This window comes from Dendrobates tinctorius, unplaced genomic scaffold, assembly GCF_039654945.1.
Source record: "Dendrobates tinctorius isolate UK_male_01 unplaced genomic scaffold, ASM3965494v1 ptg000060l, whole genome shotgun sequence".
NCBI classification, from domain to species: Eukaryota; Metazoa; Chordata; class Amphibia; order Anura; family Dendrobatidae; genus Dendrobates; species Dendrobates tinctorius.
Window position 1 is genome coordinate 73,112,926 of NW_027361728.1, and position 23,632 is coordinate 73,136,557.

General features: G+C 46.1%; 1 protein-coding gene across 1 annotated transcript in view; it reads right to left on the reverse strand.

Moving 5' to 3' along the window:
• Positions 1-1,078: 1,078 nt before the first annotated feature.
• AADAC (arylacetamide deacetylase) overlaps positions 1,079-23,632 on the reverse strand; it is a 62,828-nt gene continuing 40,274 nt past the window's right edge. The window contains exons 3-5 of the mRNA XM_073579050.1: positions 11,344-11,413; positions 2,822-2,993; positions 1,079-1,842 (exon numbers count right to left, since the gene is read on the reverse strand). Coding sequence (XP_073435151.1) covers positions 1,234-1,842; positions 2,822-2,993; positions 11,344-11,413 — 851 coding nt within the window. The 3' untranslated portion in view covers positions 1,079-1,233. The remainder of the gene's footprint in view (positions 1,843-2,821; positions 2,994-11,343; positions 11,414-23,632) is intronic.

A 23,632-nucleotide genomic window follows, 5' to 3' on the forward strand; every position in this document is an offset into this window, starting at 1 on the left:
TAGGGGCACACGCCTAGTTGGTATGTTTGCCTGTGGCGGTTGTAACATCTGCCATCTCACGGTGGGCAGAGAAGGAGTCCCTCTTCCTACTCTTAAATCGCCTATTTTCTCTAAAGCCCATTTTAATTGTAGGTCTAGGAATCTGGTGTATGCCTTGGTCTGCCGCTGTTCAAAGATCTATATTGGACAAACTACACAGGAACTTCGCAAAATAGTTCAGCAGCACCTTTCTAATATCAATACGGAAAAAGGCGACAAAGAAAAAGGTAAAACTCTGAGCTCAGTTGCTATGCATTTTTTGTGGGATCATAATGGCCAACTTTTCAGCTCCGAGCTGTCAGCTAACTAGGAAAATGTCAGCCATGGCAGAATGTCACACAGGCAGACTAGAATTTTCAAATAAACTTTTTTGTCTTCTTTCATTGCATACAACCATTGTTTGCCAATAGAAGAGGTTTTCCTCTCCTGTACTGCTAGTACAGATTACATTTACAAGCCATTGTAAAAATGTTTTTGCCCTTGTGGTCTTAGGCTGGTTTCACATTTGTATAGGGCAGAGCTGCGGAGGCCCTCCGTTAAGCCCAGCCCACTGCCGCACTTCTTCCTTCAGCTCCACCTACATCTGCATGCATCCTGTGTATTCCATCTTTAACATTGGATATGCAGGCCATGCGGGTGTATGTCGATGCATCTGCATGCATCGTTTTGACACTGCGCCGAACGCAACGTGTTACTTTTTTGCGGTTTGCAGTCGCGTCAAAATGACACATGCAGATGCGTCAGCAGATATCTGCATGGCCTGCGTGCCCAATGTTAAAGATAAGGTATGGTATGAAGGACACATGCAGATGTAGTTGGAGCTGAAGGAAGAGGTGCGGCAGTGGGCAGGGCTTAACGGAGGCAGAAAGAAGAGAGTAGGCTGCCATCCGCAGCCCTGCTGAACACTAGCGTTCGCTCCTACAGAAACCTGAAGAAGCTGTATGATTGAGGATTGATCCATTCTTGTAGTCTCCAAATATAGTTCAATGATAGCCACGCTACCCATCATAAGAAATGTGATACTTTGATTTTAAATGGATAATGTGAAAAACAAATTTATTGGCAAATGAATGAACAGTCAATACTTTGAAAGACAGTTTGAGAGAACCAAGCAGTTGTAACATTTCTCAGGTTTCTGTAGGTAGAATTGACTCCCAATATAGTCAAAAAGTTGAGTTCTTTTATGAAGACTTGTCACAAATTAGTATCGAGCCAGTGTAAGTAGTTCTCTACTATTCTATCTGCTAGAGAAATAGGGATTGGTCCGCTGACCAATAAAAGTATACCATGGTAGGCGCTGTCGTAATTTTCATGTACTACATGTACACCAGCATTTCTAAGTCTGGATACATACATAAAGCCATCATCTCTAAGCACATCATACATGCATGTGATTACATATGTCAATGGCAGACCAGTTAATTTTTCATCTTCTGCCAACAAAGGAGATGCTCTAACATCCAAGAGTCCTGGATACTTTTTCACAAACAATGAATTCTGGTTGTCCGGCATCTGGTACACATGATTCTTTTTTAGATCTCCTGGCAATAAAGTGCTCCAGTTTACATATTTAAATAAGTGAGCATCTTGAGATGGAATATGCTCGTTGGCCATCATGGCATCAAACAGCGATCGATCCGTGGTGAAGTATTCGCTCCAGAAGCGGACCATCAGTGTCTTGGGCAGTATCGGCATGTAGGCATTTTCTTTGTAAGATGGAGTATTTAAATCAAGGCTTTGTAGAACTGGATATATTAACACTTGAATCTTGAGTTTCACATTGACTTCTGGGTCATGAAGCAGCTGTAAAAATCAAATTCATGTTTTAATAAACAAATTAGTTTCTGCTTAGGAGTCAGCAAGTATTTCATGACATGCGGAGCCAACGTGTTTATTTTTTGCAAAAGGACATTGAGATACTTTTAGGAGATGCAGAATACATAGAAACGTTTCAAACTACTCGGCACTGACGAGATAAAAACCACTATGACAGGGAGTTGTACAGCCTTTCTATATAGTACACATGAAGGGCAGCAGTAAAAGCCTTAGAAAAAAGAAAAATCTTTTCCAAAGTAATTGTCGGGACAGAAAAAGATGGGGGGGGGGGGGGAGCTTCTTGTAAGGCCTCATTCAGATGTTAGCGATTTTTCTCATATGCCAAACTGCAGTGTTAACAGAAGAGAAATTGGCCCCATAAACCTTATATTTTTTGTATGCTCCTGAAGGCTCTCTGGGTTGCCATCTTTAAAAAAAAATAAAGCTAAAATTTTAGCAGTGCTAACAAGATTAATATAGGACCTGTCAGGTTCCCACTAATCTAGTATAATGCATGGGGTTTTCTGTATTCTGGTATTGCATTGTGTACATACTAGGCTGCAGTGTTTGGAGAAAAAAAAAAAAAAAGTGTATCCTGTAGTGTAACCTGCAAGTAATTTAAGATTTCTTTAGTGGGCATCTCGCAACCCAGACTAGGCCTGCCTCAGATCTTCTGACCACACCTGCATGGTAGGACTATTATCCAGGTTGTCAAGTATACCAAGTAGAGATGAATAGAACAGTACATTTCTGCAACAAGTTCCAAACCAGAAGTACTGATTCTGTATGAAAAGTTGCAGTGAGCTCCAAGAGAAAATTTTTTATGACTTCAAAGTAATACAATAATCACTTCGAGGACCTTATTCTGGATCCACACTGATCTGTAATACTGCTCAGTGTGAAAAAGGTATTGTATACAGTTTATAATGAGACTGGAAATTGGAAAATCATACATTAGCATTCATACCATTTGTGCTAAAGCTGCAGCTAGATTTCCTCCCGCGCTGTCTCCAGATGCAGCTATTCGTTTAGGATCTACAGAATACTTTTCTAGAACCTTCTCCTGCATGAAGAATCTTGCTGCATTGTACACGTCGTCAAACTGGTTTGGGAAGTGAAACTTTGGTGCTAGGCGGTAGCTGAGGGAAGAAAAGTCATTAAATACAGTGAAACCAGACCTTCAGAATATAAAAGCGAAGAAGCATTTTGATATTTCTGCAAGTTGAAATAAAAAACAAAAATCTAGCGATAACATTGTTAGTATAAGGCGGATGTACATGTTATATAAATTGGATAAACACTGTAGGAAACCAGAGCACAGCAAACCATGGGGAGAAACCTTTATAATAATATATTGGATCTAGGCAATGTGCCTACACACGTCGCTCAGGCAAGCATAACGCCTGTGGAAGCGCTAATGGTTGCTGCAGCCGCCTTGTGGCTCATTGATGAAACATCAGGATGCTTGAAGGAATACACAGTTTCCAGTTTTGAGCTCCACCAACTGGTCAACTGCCAACTGGGACACTCAAGATGCCAGTTCAGTTTAAACACATTGTGAAATGAAAACCACTTAATTCCAATCAAGGATGTTAATTTCAGTTAGTATAACTGAAGAATGAGGCAATTCATGGTTTTGGATGCAATAACTGCACATAATTCAGATGTTGGGATTTTTACATTTACTATAATATGTTCCCATTACTGTTAAGATTTTGTTCTTGGTAGGATAAGGACAGTGGTCCTCAAACTGAAAAAGCGTAGACCACGTCCTGTCCAAGGTGAAATTTAAGAAGCTGAAGTTTTAATTTCGCCAAAGTATAAATACAACGTTTCGACCACATGTAGGGTCTTTCCTCAAGTACTTGAAGCTGTCTACATTTTTTCGTTTGCTGCATATATTACCAAAGTGGGTTCCTTGGTCAATATGGACATGTGTCCTACACAGTGAGTACTGCCAGCCCCCTTGCCAGAAGGACAGTGATCCTGTCAATCATAAGTAGCAACCACAGCACAGAAAAAGAAGCTGGACGCTTTTGCAAAGAGGGCACGACTTCTTTGGACCTGGTATTTGAGAAAAAAGTGAATTCCAACATGTCGACAAGTGGAAATGGTCACTTTCAGTGACATCCAATATGCAAAAATAAACAAAATTACATTTAAACAAATGTGGATAATCTGGGATCCAAAAGAGGCTTGGGAATGTGGAGGGGGAGGGAAAATCACTGAGTGCATACTGTGCAATATGTATAATATACAGCTGTGGATCCATGAAGAGCAGGCAACGTGAAACTCCTTTCACTAGTGATATTTTAATAGAACACAGTGAGAAGCGGTCTTTACCATTGTGTGCACAAGCTTTAATGTCTTTATTAAATACCAATTTATTTTTTACTTTTTGTAACAGCGTAATACTGGACATGAAAATAAATCTTGGCTATATATATATTTTCTAAAACATTGCTCATGAATTAAAGATGATCAGTCCAGAAAGGTAAGCAAAGTCTATATTTAGTGAAGATAGATTATGAGAGATGATAGTTGTGCTTCTAAAATTCTATGGAGAAGGTGAGGGAGAAGCTAGAAGCAGACAGACTTTCTGGTGCAAGTTGTCTTGACGGACAGGCACAGTTTTCAATAGAACGTTTGAGCACCAATTGTCATTTCCGATCTAATTGGAGAATCTGTAGTCAGACATATTTTACCCACGACTTGAGAATGCAAGAGAAATCTGCCTTCACCTCCTTGTCTAGTCTAAAAAGACATTATCAATTTTCCGGTGTCGTATTGATTTAGAATAAGAAATTAAAACTTCTGTTCCTTAAGGGGTTAATTATTAGTAAATCAGTATCTATCAGGCATTATAGGCCTAATTGGTCTTCATTGTCTGTGCCAAGTGGTAGTAATTGCTATATCATTATAATCTCCTGGAATTGAATAGACCGTGACAAAACCTGAAAACAAAATGTTTGCTACATTAAGCCTCCAAGAGTATAATAGCTACTTTATATACTCACGTATAAGCCGAGATATTCAGCCCCTTTATTTGGGCTGAAAGTCCCCTCTCTGCTTATACGCGAGTCATATCCGGGGGTCGGCCAGTCGGGGGTGTAGGAGATCATACTCGCCTCTCCTAGCATGTCTCTTGCAGCCCCCCGTGCTTATTCCATCTTCTCGGCGCCGTTCTTCCCGCTTTCAGCGGTCACGTGGTGCCGCTCATTACATATGTATATGTGACCGCTGAAAGCAGGAAGAACAGCGCTGAGAATATGGAATAAGCATGGGGGCTGCAAGAGACATGCTAGGAGAGGGGAGTATAGCGCAGGGAGCCATATTCACCTGTCCCCTGTTCCACGTTGCTCTGCTGTCTTGCTTCCTCTGGCAATGACGTTCAGGTCAGAGGGCACCATGACGTAGTTAGCAGGTGCCCTCTGCCTGAACAGTCACTGTGCAGAGCCGGCAACGCTGAGGAGCAGCAGCAGGGACGAGGTGAGTATATAGGTTTTTTTTTGTTGTTTTTTTTTTTAAATTGAGGCAGCAGCAGCATTATTAAGGGCCACTAATAACTCTGCATCATTGTAAGGTGCCACTCACTGTGCAGCATTATAAGGGGCCACTAATAACTGTGCATCATTGTAAGGGGCCGCTCACTGTGCAGCATTGTAAGGGCAGTAGCTTCGGCATTTTCCACCCTAGGCTTATACACAAGTCAATAAGTTCTCAGTTTTTTGTGACAAAATTTAGGGGGGGGGGCTACACGAGTATATTTCCGTTAATAAACAAAGCCCTTGGTGACCTTGACCCAGTCTATAGAGCGAAGCTGACATGTAAAAAGAATAGGCACTATCTTTCCAGTTTTGTCACTAGCAAACACCACAAAATTTTAGAAGTTTTTTTATTGGCAAAGTAAAAAGGGAACAGAAGAGACAAGTGATTTTTTTTTTTTTCACCATGCGAGTTTAGACATTGGATTGATCATAATTAAAGCCATCAATCCTTTCACTTTCTAGTCAGCGAGTACAGGAGGCATAATTTGTTTTTCTAACTACTACTCTTGCCTGAACTCACCCCTCAAATGAACTTTATAGACATCTTTTTCACCTGTACTAACCATTAGTGTTGAGCATTCCGATACTGCAAGTATCGGCCGATATTCGCATTATCGGAATTGCGATACTTTTTGCATATTGAATACCGGAATCGGAAGTTCCCATAACGCTATGTGCCAGTTTGATTTGATTCAGCCAATGAGGAATCCTAAGAAGTGTGGGCACATCCTGTTAGGCATGTAGGCATGTCAACTAATGGCATGCCTGTGATTGGCTGCGAGCAGACCACCCAGCTGCTCCTCCCCCAGACACACGCTGAACAGTGATCTATGTAAAGTAAAACTAGTGAGGGAGGAGGAAACTACAAGTTCTCATTTCAATGCCAGAAACCCCCCCCCCCCCCGGACATTTATCTTAGAAGCAAGAGATGATATCTTGGAAACCGTGCAGACTAGCCACAGAAGGTAAATTACTTATTGTCAGCATTCTGCAGCCTAGATATGCACTGAGATTATGTGAAAAGCCCAGACAACCTGTTCTGTTATGTATTTCCGCCAAGTTGGATCACCCGCCAGGGCTGGTGGGGTACTCGGTACCGGGCCCGTTGGATTCAATGGGAGATGTCACGGTAGCTGTGACCCAGTCCGTGGCCCTGGGCATCCATTGTAAAAGGGAAATGTTGAACGTGTGGATGATGATTAAAGTTTGAGTGAATGATCTGTGACGCCACCTGCGGTGTTCAGCAATGAAGATGTTAAGCCGACGCTGCAGACAGATCCTCTGGGACAGATGGTGTGGTGCAGCAATGATGTTGTGGCCCTCCACAGGTAGGGCTGTAGTCCCAGGGCAGTGTAGATGGAGAGGTAGTGAAGAGACGTAGATGGTGCAGTGCCAGGCACAGATGTAGCAGTGCTGAGTGTGTTGGCGCAGGAATAACTGGAGGACACCAGGGCATGTAGTTCCAAAGCTTTACTCACAGTCTGTTGTGCATACAGGTGCCCGCATCCATGCCATGTCCTCCGGGTCAGGGGCTCAGTCAACCTCCAAGCTAGATGAAGCACTCCGTTCCAACACTCCGCCAACATATGTGCCTTTTCTGAACGTCTCCCTCTATTGCTACACAACCCCTTTAACATAGTCAATATCTTTGTAACTCCGAATGTCTTAAAAAAAAAAAAAAAAAAAAAATTAATTCCTGCTATTCCATTTGATTGGGCTAAACCTCTATGCCTTTAATGTCTCCTCCACCTCCCCAATACATTCTACATTATTCTTAGTAGCTTTCCTTCATGTAGAATTAACCTACAAAGAAAGAAAGGGTTTATTTTAATTCCAATATTTCTGTCCCATTGACTTGCATTGGTTTCCGGTATCGGAATCGGCGATATCCGATACCCAAAAAGTATCGGTCCGATCCAATCCAATATTTCCCCGATATCGGAAGGTATCGCTCAGCACTACTAACCATATAATAATGCTGGCACCTAAAAGATTGCTTTATCATACTCTTAGACAGTGAGGTAATAAATGTACCTAATTGAAAGCCTAAACAAGACCCTGGGGTTCAATAAAAAAAAATATCTTAAACACAGGAGAATGATGTTGAGATGCAGACTAAGCATGTCATGGCTAGACTTCTACACCAGTCATGGTGATTGCATTAAAGGGCCTGCTGTTTCTAACAGCAGGGCACCTGGTGGAGTCCTCCAGGGAGTGGGCCACCCCCACCATTAAAAGCACCGATAATAGTCTGGAACCTAGCAAAGATGGAGTCACCAAGGCCAGCTCTGATTGTCACAATCACACCAATCATAGTGCACAGAGGCGACCTGACCTCAGAACAGTCATACTGATGTGTTTCGCTGTACTAGGACTTGTGGTGCCACAGACTTTATCAAGCCTGTGCCATCACTTTTGCTGAACCACCAAAATATTCCTGATCCTTCCCTAAAGCCCCAGTTACACACTGCGATATCGCTAGCAATATCGCTGTAAAGTCACCGATTTTGTGACGTTGCAGTGATATTGCTAGCGATATCGCTGCATGTGATACTTACCTCCGACCGGCTCCCCCGCTGGTTATCGCTGGTCGCGCGAGAAGCTCCTGGACCATTCCTAGTCGGCCGCTTCCTGCTGTGACGACAAGCGACGCATGGAGCCGGGCGGGAGGACGCAGGATTGCCCCGTATGACAGGTAAGCAGCGATCCCCGTCCCCAGCGATGTCGCTGGTGAGATCTGCCTGTGTGGCAGCTCACTAGCGACCACCTAGCGATGCACCAGCGATCCTGACCGCGTCATATCGCTGGTCCATCGCTAGGTGTAACAGTACCCTTATATGTCCCTGATCTTTCCTAATCAAAAGCCAATCCCCATCTCCCTAACCCCTCCAGACCCCCCCTCCCTTTTTGATAGGTTTTTTTCGCTTTTGTGCATCCTCAAGCCACAGAGCTGATCAATAACAAATCACTGATCCGCACTCATGCTTGCTGTTTTCCAGGACTTTTTTTTTTTTTTTTTTTTTTTTTTTTATCCCTGCCCATTTCCCACCCTCCCTTTGCACCACCTTCATGCATGCATCCTGATCAGTGACAAGTTTCCCCATAGACCGGGAAGATGCATTTATTTTGTGGGCCACTAGATGGGTATACTAGTGGGGCATGATAGGATGTTCAAAGAGGGTTAATTGTAGGAGGGGCTGCTGTGAGTTAAGGTTAGTGCTGAAGAGAAGTTTAGTCAGATGGGGCCAGGGCGCCCAAGTGTCCACATGGGCAATAGGCCTGGATAGCTCGGCAGCCATGTAACGTTAAGTCATTATAGCCCACTGCGGGTCGCAGCAGTAGAGGAAGATGTGGTGTCTGATTGCCTGGGCCAATGCATTTAGGGCAGAAGATGGCTGGACTAAGAGGATGAAGGGAGTTGGAGCCTCGACGAGATCGGTACAGACGGGCCAGATGCTTCACCAGGGGCCACCAAATGCATTGACTGATGAATTCATGTCTGGGGCGAAACAGGCTGAAGGAAATATCATTATAGCGAGGTCAGGCCAGGAAGGAACTGGGAAGCAGTCTAGGACTGTCCGGGTGTGTACTGCACAGAAGTGACAGCAAACAAGGAAAAGATGAGGAAGCAAGCAAATGTTATGATGTACCACCTGTGGATGTAACGTGCAAAAGCCCAAGTAAAGAAAGTACTAAAGATGCTTTGGACTGTGTCTCCATTGATGGTGGTGGGGGGGGGGGGGGGGTGTTGCCTAGAAGAGGGACCAGTATGGCCTGGGAAGTGCCCGGGTGAAGCTGAATCTGGAGATGCAGGTATGCCGAAGGAGAAGAGTATTGTTTCATGTAGGGGGAAGGACTGTACACAGCTGCTACAGTAACACGTCACAACTACAGTCCTGTCCCTCCCTTACATATATATTCCACCACATTATAAGATTCAAACACCAGGAAAGTACTAGATCAAGTCCAATATAGGGTCACTCATGTAGGGTTTCTGAAGAGCCCCTAACATGCCTATAAACTTGACATGATGCCTGCAGACCAGTCTATCAAAGTCTATATTCCAAAAAGTCACTCCTTCCCTTCTGCGCTGTGTCATGCACTCAAACAGTAGCTTTTCTCCCACATATGGGGTATCATCACACTCTGGAGAAATTGCACAACAAATTCTGCGATCAATTGTTTCCTTTTACCCTTGTGAAAATAAAATTGGGGTCTAAAATAAGTGAACAAAACACAACGAACATTTTTTTCTTCCACATTACTTCAGTTCGGTGACGCATCTTAACGGTTAATAAACTCCTTAAATGTTGCTTTTTCATATACAACCCTTAAAGTTCCGTCAAATGTGGGACAGCACAATAGCACTGCAGCGCTGGAGCCCTGGGTTCAAATCCTACGAAGGACAACATCTGCAAGGAGTTTGTATGTTCTCCCAGGGACAGCAATGATAATGTGTGCATACTAAAGCGCTGTGGAATATGTTGGTGCTATACAAGTATAAAAGATTATTAAATGTGATGTGGACCTTAAATTTTTTTTATTTTGTTGTGAAAATGAGAAATCGCTGGTCAACTTTTACCATTATAACTTTCTAACACAAATTGTTAGAACTGTCTATGTAAATTAGACATGTGGGAAATGTTACTTTTTTTCAAAACTTTAATTCAAAATCAGAAATTGGCCAAAAGTTTTGAAAATTTAAATAAATGCAATCTATAAAGAGACTTCACAACTTTCTTGAAGTAAAACATCATGAAGAAAAAAAGTTTTTGGAACGCTTTAACGGATCCCATTGATTGAGTTAGTACGTCAAAGTGACACTGGTCAGAATTGAAAAAGTTTGGCTTGGTCATGAAATGAGACAGGTTGAGGGTAAAGTGGTTAAAGGGAGCCTTTCATGTTTAAAAAAAAAAAAAAAAAAAAAAGTTAAACTTGCAGATATGGGGTTAATCTGCAGGATAATAGCATTGGAGCTGCCTGACACTTACACTGAGAGCCCCGCTGCCAGAAGGAAAATAACCTAATTTCTGAGCCGGCTGTCAGTCAATACCTGGGGCAGTTAGAGCTGTCGCTCACTGTGCACTGAGCGGTGACTGAAGCCACACCGACCCGCCTCATGACTGAAGGCTTAAAGGTGTCAGTAGCGCTTTCAGAGTGGATGCCGGGTAGCTAAATAGAGTAAATCTATAAATTTAATCTAACTGCAAGTTAAGGTCCCGTTACACATAACGATGTCCCAGCGATCCCACCAACGAGCCGACATGATGGGATCGCTGGGACATAGTTAGGCTGATCGCTGGTGAGCAGTCACAAGACAGCCCCTCCAGCGATCAGGACCAGCGACGCTGGATTCTAATGTAAACATCAGGTATCCAGGAGCCATGTGACTCATGGATACCTGCTGTTTACCTTGGAAACAAGCTTCCAGCGTCACTTATCGCTCGTCTCTCGCTGCCACACGCAACGATGCGTGCTGGCCAGCGGGAGATCAGCGATGGAAAAACGGCCCAGGCCGATCGAGGACGGTCAGCGATAACCGGCAGGGGGGGCAGTCGCTGATCCCCGTCACACACAGCGATCTCACTGGTGATATCGCTGTGTGTGACGGGGCCTTTAGAAGCATTTTTTACATAACAAGTTTCCTTTAACTAGAAGAGAAACATTTTGTACCAATATCTGCATTTTTCAATGAATTTCTGAAGACTAGAAGAATAGTCAAAGTTATTAACAGTGGTTTAGGTATTGTTTGACCCTCTTATTCAGCTTTTATACTTCAATGTGATTTACAAATTTGTTAATAAGTTAATTGTTGACTTAATGCTTTAATGTGATCCAGGATCAAAAGTCTGTTGCACATATTTGATGAGGGGCACAAGGTCATAGCATGAGGCAAGGCACAAACTTAACAATGGCAGCTTGAGAACTGCACAGTACCTACTTAATTGACACAATTACTGCATTCAGCTTATGCGCAGATTGTCTTGATAGAAGATCATATGGCATCATAGCTGCAAGACATCAAAACAAGGAACTTGATTAATTCTTCATGTGAGGGAATTGCAGAACAGTTTATATTTGTAGACATAAAAGCATCCTCAGGATGCAATGCAGATTGAATTTATTAGTCCTGTGAGAGATGAATGGATCAATCTGCTGTCAAACCAAAAATTTTTGGTAGGTCCATTTAAAAATCTGTAAAACCATAGCATATGTTCACACAAAGCGTTTTGGCTTTAGTTTTTAACTTTATCATTTGAAAGGTCCCTCGCTCATGCCAAATAGTTAGCAAGATCGTGAAATACTTATTGGCCAGCACTTTATAATGCCAGCTAAAACATGCCCATTTAAATTTTGGCATTTGCCCGCCACCAAGTCCACTGCCACTGTGAAACCTGCATTTTGTAAGATCCACAGTTCATTTTTTCCACCGAATCCAAACGGAACCACTGTCATAGAAGGTGAAGCTGCTGTAAGGAGAACATAGTACAGGAGTTGCGTGAGCTATAAGACCAATATCAGTAAATTAGATTCTACCACACACCAAGAGCATTCAAATTAAATTTGAAATACAGTGTATGCAAGCAAGGGCTTGTATTATAGTCAGTGTCAGGCCTGAAACATGTACAAGCCTCTTTTTATTTGGAAACATCCTCCAAGGGAAAGAGACAGGAATGCCACTGACCAATCTGCACAAATCTGGAAACTAACCAAGCAGGCAGAATGTATCTTTTGCGTGGTTTTGGGCAACAATGAGTTGCAGGATGTCCCAGAGAGTGTATTACTCAGGTGACAGGCAGTGCTACAGAGTTCAGGTAAAGGCCTTAGAGTCGCAATGACCATGTTCCAATATGTGCAAGGCTGCAGCCTGAATAGGTCTGTGGAGCGTATTAACCCAGGCTCTTAAACGTGCTGAAAATGTACAGAAACTGGCCAATACCCTACCACCATTTTTTGTAAGGACCCAAATTTAGAAATTGTAAGGGTCGAGAGTTTAATAAAGAGACAAGTCTCATTTAGGAGCCTGGAAAAGTCAATGGTCTCTGTCCAGCACCGGACAATGTAAATCGCTAATGAATATGTATGCACTAAAGATTTGTGAACAGACATCTGCTGACAAGGGACAACTGAGCACTGTGCTGGGACAAACTGGATGTGGTTGCTGACTGCTGTGTGTGCCACTGCAGGTTGACTGGAGGCCTCAGCGCCTCTTTCCTGGACTGCAGAGTGGGAATGATGTAAGGGGAAGAGCCAGTAGTTTCACCGTCAGACAGATTTTGTAACCAGGCATTCTGCTCACCTACTGGGGTGCTGCATATATGAGCAGGATATGGTGTATGTTAGAGAAATTATGTGGACTGTTCCTTTATTAAAAAGGATGTGTGTAAGACTTTCAAATTAGCAGCTAGTACATATTATATATTATATATGCACACACACACACGATTCATTACTTATATTATTGTTCTATGTAAGGTTGAAACATGAATTGTGTGAAACATATTAATGCATTTATGTTCACAAAATGTCCAAGTGCTGACCCCCCCCCCAAAAAAAAAAAAGTGAAGACAGACGAGGAGTTGTTTTTTGAGCAAAATGGTTTTGGATGGATGTTCTGACTTCTGAGGCTGGGCTGTGTGGTATCAGCCACTGTAAAATCTTGCTCCATAGCCACCTGCTCAGCATTCAAAGCTTCCTCTTTCAGATTCTGCAGCAAATGTTTTAATAGACAGAACAGTGGGATGGTTATGCTCATAATAGAGTCATCAGCGATCATCTTGATGCAGTATGCAAACTTTTGAAGAACCTCACATGGGTAGTAATCCACACCCACTCGGCAGTTGTGTGGGGGCTGAGTGTTAATCTGACAGGCATTGAGAAGCTGGAAATCAGATACTGCCCTCTGCGGCTCACTAAGACTTGCCAACATATGGAAGGTCGAATTCCAGCATGTGGGCAGGTCACAAATCAGTTGACAAAAGTAAAATAAGCGATGTTGCAGCAAAGCTAGACCGATGACTTCTTGAGATAACTTTTGGAAATGTGCGGGGGGAAAGTAGGTCAGACAAGTCAGGGCATGTTTTTAAAAACACTGTACAACCAAGTTCAGCACATCGGCCATGCATGGAACGTGTACCAGCTTGCCAAGCTTTAAAGAAGCCACCAAGTTTCGCCCATTATGACACACAACCAGACCTGGTTGGAGGTTCAGAAGGGAGAGCCACTGATCGATCTGTTCTTTTATCCCTTTCAACAGCTTGGCTGCTTTTTCAGCTTTAATCACAAAAACAGAAGGGTATGCTGCCGCTTTGCCAAGGCAGCGCTGCAGATTTTGGAGGAGAGAAAGGAACTGGATTACGAGGAGACTGAAACCCTGATGGAAGTTGGGTCTGCTGTTCTTGGTGTGTGCAAAATGTGTGACAACCCAGCCTCTGTCCTAGACTCCACCAGGTTAACCCAGTGTGCCATCAGGGAAATGTATTGACCCTGTCCACAAGAAACCACCATGGATACTTACCGGTAGCCGGTTTTTCCGGAACCCATGACAGCACCACCTGAGAGGGGGATCCGCCCCGCCAGGACTGGAACCTACTGAGACATAAGGGGCGGCACCTCTCCCCCGCTTCAGTTGGGTTACAGAGCACTGAGAGGACTTCCCGGTTAGTTACATGTTTAATCCAACACCACAACACTCAAAAAACACCCTACCAATTGTGCACACCCATATGGTGAAAAGGGGGGGGGGGGGGGGGAATATACGGGTGCCGTCATGGGTTCCAGAAAAGCCAGCTACCGGTAAGTAGCCATGGTGGTTTTCCCTTCACCCATGACAGCACCACCTGAGAGATTTTTGGAGATTCGAAACACCTTGGGGAGGGACCACCGCTTGCAGCACCCTTCTACCAAAAGGTAGAGTCAGCAGAGGAGGATAGATTCAACCTATGGTGCTTAAAGAAGGTTGAAGGTGAGGCCCAGGTAGCGGCCTTACAAATCTGTTCGATCGATACCTCTGCTTTTTCGGCCCAGGAGGTCGCCACGGCTCTGGTGGAATGAGCCTTGATGCCGTCAGGAATCGGGATACCACTAGCTGTGTAGGCTACACTAATGGCCTCCCTAATCCATCTAGCAATAGTCCCTTTTGAAACCCCATAGCCTTTCCTGGCACCCTGAAAAGCTACAAATAGGAACTGGGACCTCCTCCACTGGCTAGTCATAGATATGTATTCTACGAGAGCTCTCTTAACATCCAGATTATGGAACTTTTCCTCCCCCAGATTTTTTGGGTTCTCGCAGAAAGATGGAAGGACAGTTTCCTGGCCCCGATGGAAATCTGATGCCACTTTGGGCAGATAAGCGGGGTCTGTTCTTAACACTGCCCTATCATGAAAGACTTGCGTATAAGGTGGATTTACTGAGAGAGCCTGTAAATCGCTTATCCTGCGGGCTGACGTGAGGGCCACTAACAGGATTGTTTTTAGGGTCAGAAACTTTAGGGGTAGCTGATGTAATGGCTCATACAGATCTTTTGTAAGGGCCTCTAGCACTAGGTTTAAATCCCAGGGGGCTATCTGGGGTATTGGGATAGGCCTAGCTCTATGGCAGGATTTAATAAATCTGGCTACCCATCTATTTGATGCCAATTTGCAGTTGTAGAGCGCCCCTAGTGCAGACACCTGAACTTTAAGCGTGTTCACTGCTAACCCCATCTGCAACCCCGATTGTAAGAACTCCAGGATGGCATTAATCGGGGGATCTTTTCCTAATGGCCTACCTAAGAACTGCAGGAACTTATTCCATGTTCTGCCGTAGATGTTAGTCGTCACTGGTTTCCTACTCTTTAGCAGGGTGGCCACCAACCCGGGGGAGAACCCTCTATTCATTAAAAGCGACCTTTCAAATTCCACGCCGTCAGATGGAATCCTTTGACCTGAGCGTGGAATATTGGACCTTGAGCTAGTAGGTCCGGGATTTCTGGCAGAACCCATGGATCGGAGAGGGACATCCTTTGTAGCAGAGCAAACCAGGGCCTTTTTGGCCAAAATGGAGCTATTAGAATCACCCTGGCCTGATCGTTTGATTTTTCTGACAACTGTTGGGATCAGAGCCACTGGGGGGGGGGGGGGAAACGCATAAGCTAGCCTGAAGTTCCACTGGATGTGCAATGAGTCCACTGCCCATGGATTTTCTCTCAGGTTTAGAGAGCAGAACCTCTGTTTGCCTGTTGTGTTTGTTGGCAAAGAGGTCTATCACCGGTTTCCCCCAAAGCTGAGTTATTTTTTGAAAAATGGACCGGTTTAGCGCCCATTCCCCCTGCTTCAGGGTATTGCGACTCAAGAAGTCTGCCTCTATGTTTTCTGCCCATTTTATATGTAAGGCTGTCAAGGAGTGTAGGTGTTCTTCTGCTCTGCTCAGAATGTCTGTCGCCGCTTCCATTAAGGAGTGTGATCTTGTCCCTCCTTGGTGGTTGATGTATGCCACTACTTCCTTGTTGTCTGACATGATGCGTACATTTCGACCCTGGAGTAGCGGAATGAAGTGACTTAGGGCCTTGCTCACTGCCCACATTTCTCTCAGGCTGGAGGATGCTTCCCTTTCTTGATGTGTCCAGGAACCCTGACCTATGATGCCCCTTAGGTGTGCCCCCCACCCCGAGGAGCTTGCATCTGTTAAGATTATATCTGACGTTTGTCTGTCCCACGGTATTCCCAAGGTCAGATTTTTCTTGTCCAGCCACCAATTGAGAGAGTCTCTGGTTTTTAAGGAAAGCTCCAGCTTTCCTTCTAAACGCCCTCTTAGCGATCTTGGTGCTGTTAGTATCTCCCACTGGAGTTGCCGGGTGTGAAACTGAGCCCACCTGACCGCCGGAATACAGGATGTTAGGGTACCTAGCAGGGACATTGCTCTTCTTAAAGTCATATGTGGTTGGTTTCGGCCCGTGAAGGCCAGATTCTGCACCTTTTCTATTTTGGACTCTGGGAGCAGACACTCTTGCTTTTCTGAGTCTAGTACGAATCCTAGGAAGGTCTGTTCTTTCAGGGGTTGCAATTTTGATTTTTTGAAATTGACTATCCACCCTAATTCCTGCAAGGTGTTGATCACCCGGGTCAACTGCGCTGTACAGTGGTCCTCTGAGCTGCCTACTATGAGAAAATCGTCCAGGTATGGTATTATGACCGTATCGTGAATCCGGAGAAAGGCAGTCACTTCCGCTATGACCTTGGTGAAAACTCTCGGGGCTATAGATATGCCAAACGGAAGAGCCCTGAACTGAAAGTGCCTTAGTGTGCCTTGAATATAAAGTGCTACCCTCAAATATTTCTGGTAATCTGGGTGGATAGGGATGTGATAATACGCATCCTTTAAATAGACTACGGCCATGAAGCAATCTTGATGTAGCAGCTTCACCGCCGTAGTTACTGATTCCATCTTGAAGGTCGAGTTCCTTATCCATAGATTGAGCCGTTTGAGATTTATGATTGTCCTGAAAGTTTGAGCGGGTTTTTTTTATCAGAAAAAGGGGCGAATAAAACCCCTTCCCTTCCTGTAGGCGTGGTACCTCGGAGAGTACCCGCTTGTCTATCAGGCTCAGGATCTCTGTTTCTAAGGCCACCTGCTCTTCGGTCACCTTCCTGATGGGTGTGATGACGACCACGGATTTTGGCTGACAAATGAAGTGAATTTTCAGGCCTTCTGTTAGGATAGTTAGGATCCAGGCGTTGGAGGAGATCTTCTCCCAGGTTTGGAAAAAAGAGTGCCAATCTCCCCCCCACTGGAATACTGGCATCACTGTGGAGACTTTTTTGAGGTGGAGGTGCCTCCACCAAACATAAATCCCGATTTTTTCCTCCCATTTTCTCCTGTCAGCAGGAGGGCGTCCCCTATTGAATCTCCCCCTCCGAAAGGGCTGTCTCCTCTGATCCATAGGGAATCTGGGGAAGCCTTTTTTCTTATCGCCTGCTTTCTCCAGTATATCGTCCAAGTTCTTGCCGAACAAGAATTGACCGTCGCAGGGGAGGGAGCATAATTTGGCCTTGGACTGAAGGTCACCCGGACAGCCCTTAAGCCATAACGCATGTCTAGCAGCACTTGATAGTGACGCTGCCCTGGCTGTCATCCGCATAGAGTCCGCCGAGGTATCGGCCAAAAAAGCTGCTGCCCCGTGCAAGAGATACATCTCCGATAAGATTTTCTCTCTTGGGACCCTAGAAGCCAGCTTTTCTTCTAACTGCTGCAGCCAGATCATGAGGGAGCGTGCCGTACAAATGCCCGCTATTGCCAGTTTTAGTCCTCCTGCTGTCGCCTCCCATGCGTGCCTCAAATGTGAGTCCGCCTTCTTGTCTAGTGGGTCTCTAAGAACCCCTGCGTCTTCCAGGGGCAGGGCCGACCTTTTGGAGGATCTGGACACTGCTGCATCTATTTTGGGGATTTTGTCCCATATCTCTGCATCCTTATGCTCGAAGGGATATCGTCTCTTAGAAGTGGATGGAAGGGCCCCCGATTTTTCGGGCTTTTTCCACTCTCTCTCAATAAGTGCCTGGATCTTCTTGTTTACTGGAAAAGTTCATTTTTTCCTCTCCTGAAGCCCCCCAAACATAACATCCTCTCCATGTCTCTGTCTGAGGAGGATGATTTTTCCGCCTGAGATGACATTGACGCGGAATCCGAGGGGGAACTAAAGGGATCCTTCCTGGTTTTTTTCCCTTTTTTCAATAGGGACTTAATTGAGCCTTCCATTTCTGACCTTAGGGCAGATATCAGATTGGCTGCGAAACTAGGCGCTTCCTCCGCCATAGTCCGCTGAATGCACGCAGCACAGAGATCTTTTTGCCAATCTCTTGCTAGGGGAGATTTACATATAGCACAATCCCTATTAACATATGCTAACATTCACAAAGATCACTCACCACCCGAAATCAAGGGTACCGGACTCGGAGGCTGCGTCGGGGCACGTGACCTGCGTTCTTTGGATCTTGATGAATCCCCCGACCTGCGGCTGGGGCGACTGCTGCTGGAATGGCTTCCATGCTTTCTCCCAGAGGGTTGAGAGGGAGGCAGGGACGCTGAACGTTCCTGCTCTGACTCCATGTTGCACCGCCGTCTGCTGCCTCCTTCTCTTTAAATACCGCGCCTCCGTTCAGGTGAGCGCCTCTCCCCTCCCCCCTGCAACCGCCCCTTCAGAAAGCCGGCGTCGCACCCGGCGCCATTAAACCGTCGCCCTTCTCTGACGTCAGTCGGCGCACCCAGCATGCAATGCGCAGCTGACGTCAGCGGCCGGAAGAAGCCAGCTTCTCTCCCCTGCTATGGGGATCGAGATGCGGCGTGCGCGAGGGGAGGGCGGCGTGGTGGGGGCTTCCCGCAGACCCCCGCATGAACCCGGAACCCCGGAGGGCCCGGGGACTGCGCATCCAGCACCCGACGGCCGGCGCTGCAGGTGAGACACCTGTTCTTCCTGCGCCGGGACAGGGCTGGGTCCATTTTCTTTGCCCATGACAGGCACCGCCGACAGTGGGGTTCCTTCCAGGACAGGAACCCAACTGAAGCGGGGGAGAGGTGCCGCCCCTTATGTCTCAGTAGGTTCCTGTCCTGGCGGGGCCGATCCCTCTCTCAGGTGGTGCCGTCATGGGTGAAGGGAAAATGGTCCATGTGTCTGTGGTTAAGTGGACCTTACCTGTGACTGCATTGGCCAAGTCACGGCAGATATTGTGTAGTACGCGCTTATGCAACATGGGTATGGCACATGGGAAAAAAAAAAAAAAAAAAAAGTGTAGGCTGGGAACCAATCACTGTGGGGCTGCCACCACCAAGAGGTCACGGAAAGAATTAGCTCCCACAAGTTGAAACGGCAACATTTCCTTGGATAGCAATCTGGCAATGTCGGCGTTTAGCGCTTGCGCCTGGGGGTGGCTGGATATTTCTGCTTTCTAGTAAATGTCTGAGTCAGGGACAACTGAATGGTGCACTGGGACAACGAAGTGGACGTGTTGGCTGACTGGTGTGTGCAACCGCTGGTTGTGTACAGGAGGCATCAGCACCTGCTTCATGGTTAGCAGTTTGGGAAGGCTGTAAACAGGGGAAGGGGCAGTGGTTTCACCCTCAGGCTCAGATTTGGTACCCAGGTGTTCTGCCCAACTACGGGGTGCTGGGCTGCCATGTGCTTTTGCATGATGGTGGTGCTCAGGTTGTCAGGGTTCTTGCCTCAGCTTTATTTGGCAGATGCTGCAAATTACATTATCTTAAATTTTCAGAAAAAAAAAAAACCCCATACAGGGGAACAACTCACCCATGTCCTGTTATCTAGCCAAGTTGGGGGCTCTGGAACAGTTGCCAGATTTCTACCTTTGAGCAAACACTACCTTTTCTTGCCTGTGCTCTTGCTATGGATCCATCCCTCTTTGCAGTGCTGTGCTCACTAGGTGTGCCACCGTGCTAGGTTGGATCAGTGGCCTCATAGACCACGTAGTCTTCCAATTCTTCAATCTGACACTTATTTGGGCATCACTGCACTCATCTCTTCAAGTCCCACTGTAATGGTGCACATTGAGAGGCCTGGCAAATTACAAGGGAATATAAACTGTTTCTCAGTAGCCAGCTTTGGGGTCATGTCTCCTGTGACTCTTGGTGGGAGGAAGAACAACCAGGTTGATGATTCAGAGGCCCACCCTCTAGGCTACCGAGACTGGACCATGTGGAAGACTGGTACTGCTTGTCAGCACACTGGAGTCTTCGCCATCTGGGTCACCCTCCCAGGGCTGTGGGGTACTCGGTACCGGGCCGATGTCAGTGGGATGTGTCACAGCAGCGGTGACCCGGTCTGTGGCCCTGGGCGCCCTAGTAATGGGGAAATGTAATGAAATAGTTTGTGACGCCACCTGTGGTGTTCAGCAAGGGAGATGTTAAGCCGACGCTGCAGACAGCTCCTCTGGGACAGATGGTGGGATGCAGCAATGGTGGCATAGCCCTCCACAGGCAGTGCTGTTGTCCCAGGGCAGTGTAGATGTGGGGACACTTTGATGGTGTAGTGTCCGGCGCAGGGGATGTAGCAGTGCTGGCGGACGCAAGAAGAAATGGAGGACACCAAGGCTTGCAGTTTCAACACTTTACTCACAGTTCTTGGTAACCACTGGTGCCCACTTCCATGCCATGTCCTCCAGGGCAAGTCAGGCTTCTCCTCTCCAACATGTACCTGTCCTGAACGACTCCTCTATTGCGCCTTTAGTGTGAAGAGCTCCAGAACCGTGGTTACTCTGGAGTTCCTCCTGTCAGATGTTCCAAACAACTCTACTTGTATGACAGACAGCTGTAGCCTGACCAGGGACCTCCTGGATCCCGGCTCTCTATCCATGTTGCTGTAGTGTCCCAAGTCTTGGATGGGAGTAAGGCATTTAAAGCCAACTACTCCACCGGTGTCTGCTGCAGAACCATAAGTGTCCATACAACCTCAGGGACCGGGCCCCGGCCTTGCGCTGAGAACCTATAGGCAGGGTTCCTCTTCCAACCCACAACTCCTCTCTGTTCTCCTACTCCTTCGTTCCGCGCTGTTCCTTCTCTCTTATGGAAGCTTAGGTTGCAGATTTACATCCTTCTCCTTCTGGTCCTTTCCCGTGCCAGCTGGCTCAGATCACTGAGGCAACTGCAGCACTCCTTTCTCTCTCTCTCTGACCCGACCTCAGTCTCTCCTGCCTGACCTGCCATCAGACTGACCTGTAATTCCAAACCTTCCAACCTTTTATATGAATCTCAACTCCCAGCACATCTCGTGATACGAAGCAAGGACCCACGAAAGGTGCTCTGCTACCCTCTAAGCATGGAGCCGCAATCTGGTCCATTGCTGAACTATCGTGTGTGGGTGCAGGTGTTGGAGTGTGGAAAGGAGTTTCCAACTTACCTAGTTGGTGGGGCACTACACCTTAGGAGAAGGTGCAGTACGTCTGTGGCGGCCGAGCCTCAGGGGCGCCACACATCCAAAAATAGAAAGCTGCAGCATGTAATTGCAATGATCGCTACACTTAGGTGCCTGCACTTCAACCACCCTCCCTCCTATTAAATCTCACTACTAAATCCCCACCAAACAAAAACAAGTAATCTTGACAGTCTTCAGCTCGAGAGATTTTTGAAATTAAACAGCTTAAATCACTCTCCCTACATTTTCACTTTCTCCATGCTCAAACTGCACTCTCCCTGCAGTGAGCCTGACAAGCTTCACAGCCAGCGACAGGTTACTGCAATAATCACACATGACCATGCCCAGTTGGAGGTTCAGTGGTGAGAGTCACAGATCTGTCTGTTCTGTTATTCATTTAAGTAACTCTGCCACAATGTGCAGTTTGTCTCCTAGACAGAGCTTCCAGTTATGTGGACAACATTCTATGAGAGAGGGGGTGGAGGAAACCCTGATAAAAGTAGGGGCTTAAACTACAACTTAAACTAGGGGCAGCAAATTCCAGATGACAGTGGGACTTGACCCAGGCCTCAACAATGTTTACTACAGTGTGCAGTCAGAAATGTAGCTTCCCTGGCCACAGAATGTGTCGGTCGTTAAATGGACAATCCCAATAAGTGTGTGGGCAAAAATACAGGTGATGTACCAGCATGTGTCCTGGAACAAGGCAGGGACGTCACACTGGGACAAAATAGTTGTGCCTGGGGACTGGGTACCGATGTCGTCATGTGCAGCAGCGATAGTTTTTTTATCGATTGCAAAGCCTTAAGCCCTGCCTAGAAGCAGTATTCAGTCACTTTCCTCCAGCAGTTGTCTCTAGGCTAAAGTAAAAATTTATCGCATATAAAAATGGAACAAACAAGATAAGCCTTTAGGAGTTTTACTATGATGATTCAACATCAGCAGCTGTAGAATCACTATAGGACTTTGATTAATGACTGTACATACAGGCCTAAACAACTCTCCCCCTGCAATCACAACTGTCCCTGAGCTGTGTAATGGCATCAGTTAGCAGAGTTTGGCAACATATCCTTTTATAAGCACTGATAAGGTAATTCGGCCATCCAATCACAGTAATGCGACAACCAAGTTTGCTACGGCATTGCAGTGCCTGCAGGCAATACCTGCATGTATATTGGCTGTGTAACAGGTGCCAAACATGCGGGGCAGGGATTTGAGTATTCAAACATACCACCACCCAATGCTTAAGGAGTGCTGAGCACATAACACCCAGATAGTGATATCAAAGTATCACTGAGCACATTTGCTCATCATTAATTAGAATCTATGGTGCTATTCACATGTCCATATTTTGTGGCAGCACAAATGACAAGGGCAGAAGCAAGTCATTAGGTCTGTGAAATGCACTTACTGCACACCAGAGTTAGTGACTGAATGGACTGATGCGTGATGTTAAGGTGCTGAACTACAGTATAACATGATTTTTTGTTTTTAATGATGCTTTGCAAACAAGCAAAGCAGTGTTAAACCGCCCCTCTCGTCTTTAGAATGACAGGATCAGTCTGGACAGTCAGGAGAGTCTGAGGACGGGTCCGAGAGGAAGGCGATCCCTAGAAGAGGGAGAGGGGAAGGAGTGCTACAGCTGCCTGAGTGATCTGAGCCAGCTGGCACGGGAAAGGAACAGAAGGAGAAGGACGTAGAACTGCAACCTAAGCTTCCATAGGAAAGAGTAGAGAGAACAGAGAGGAGACGTGGGTTGGAAGAGGAACCCTGCCTATAGGTTCTCAGCGCAAGGCCAGGGCCCGGTCCCCGAGGTTGTAAGGACACTTATGGTTCTGCAGCAGACACCGGTGGAGTAGTTGGCTGTAAATTCACTAATCCCATCTAAGACTTGGGGCACAACAGCAACTGAATAGAGAGCCAGGACTCCGGAGAAGGGAGGTCCCGAGAGAGGCTACAGCTGTCTGTCATACAAGTAGAGTTGTTAGGAACATCTGACAGGAGGAACTTCAGAGTACTACGGTACTGGAGCTCTTCCCACTCAAAAGGTGCAATAGAGGAGTAGTTCAGGAAAGGTACATGTTGGCGGAGTGTTGGAGAGGAGAATCCTGACTTGCCCAGGAGGTTGATTGAGTCTCTGCCCCGGAGGACATGGCACGAGGCAGGCACCAGTGTGTACCACGGACTGTGAGTAAAGCTTTGGAACTACAAGCCCTGGTGTTTTCCATTCATTTGTGCGCTAACACCGTCAGCACCGCTACATCTGGGTACCAACATTCCTCACACCACCTGCACCTATTCTCATCTATTGCAACCACACTGCCCTGAG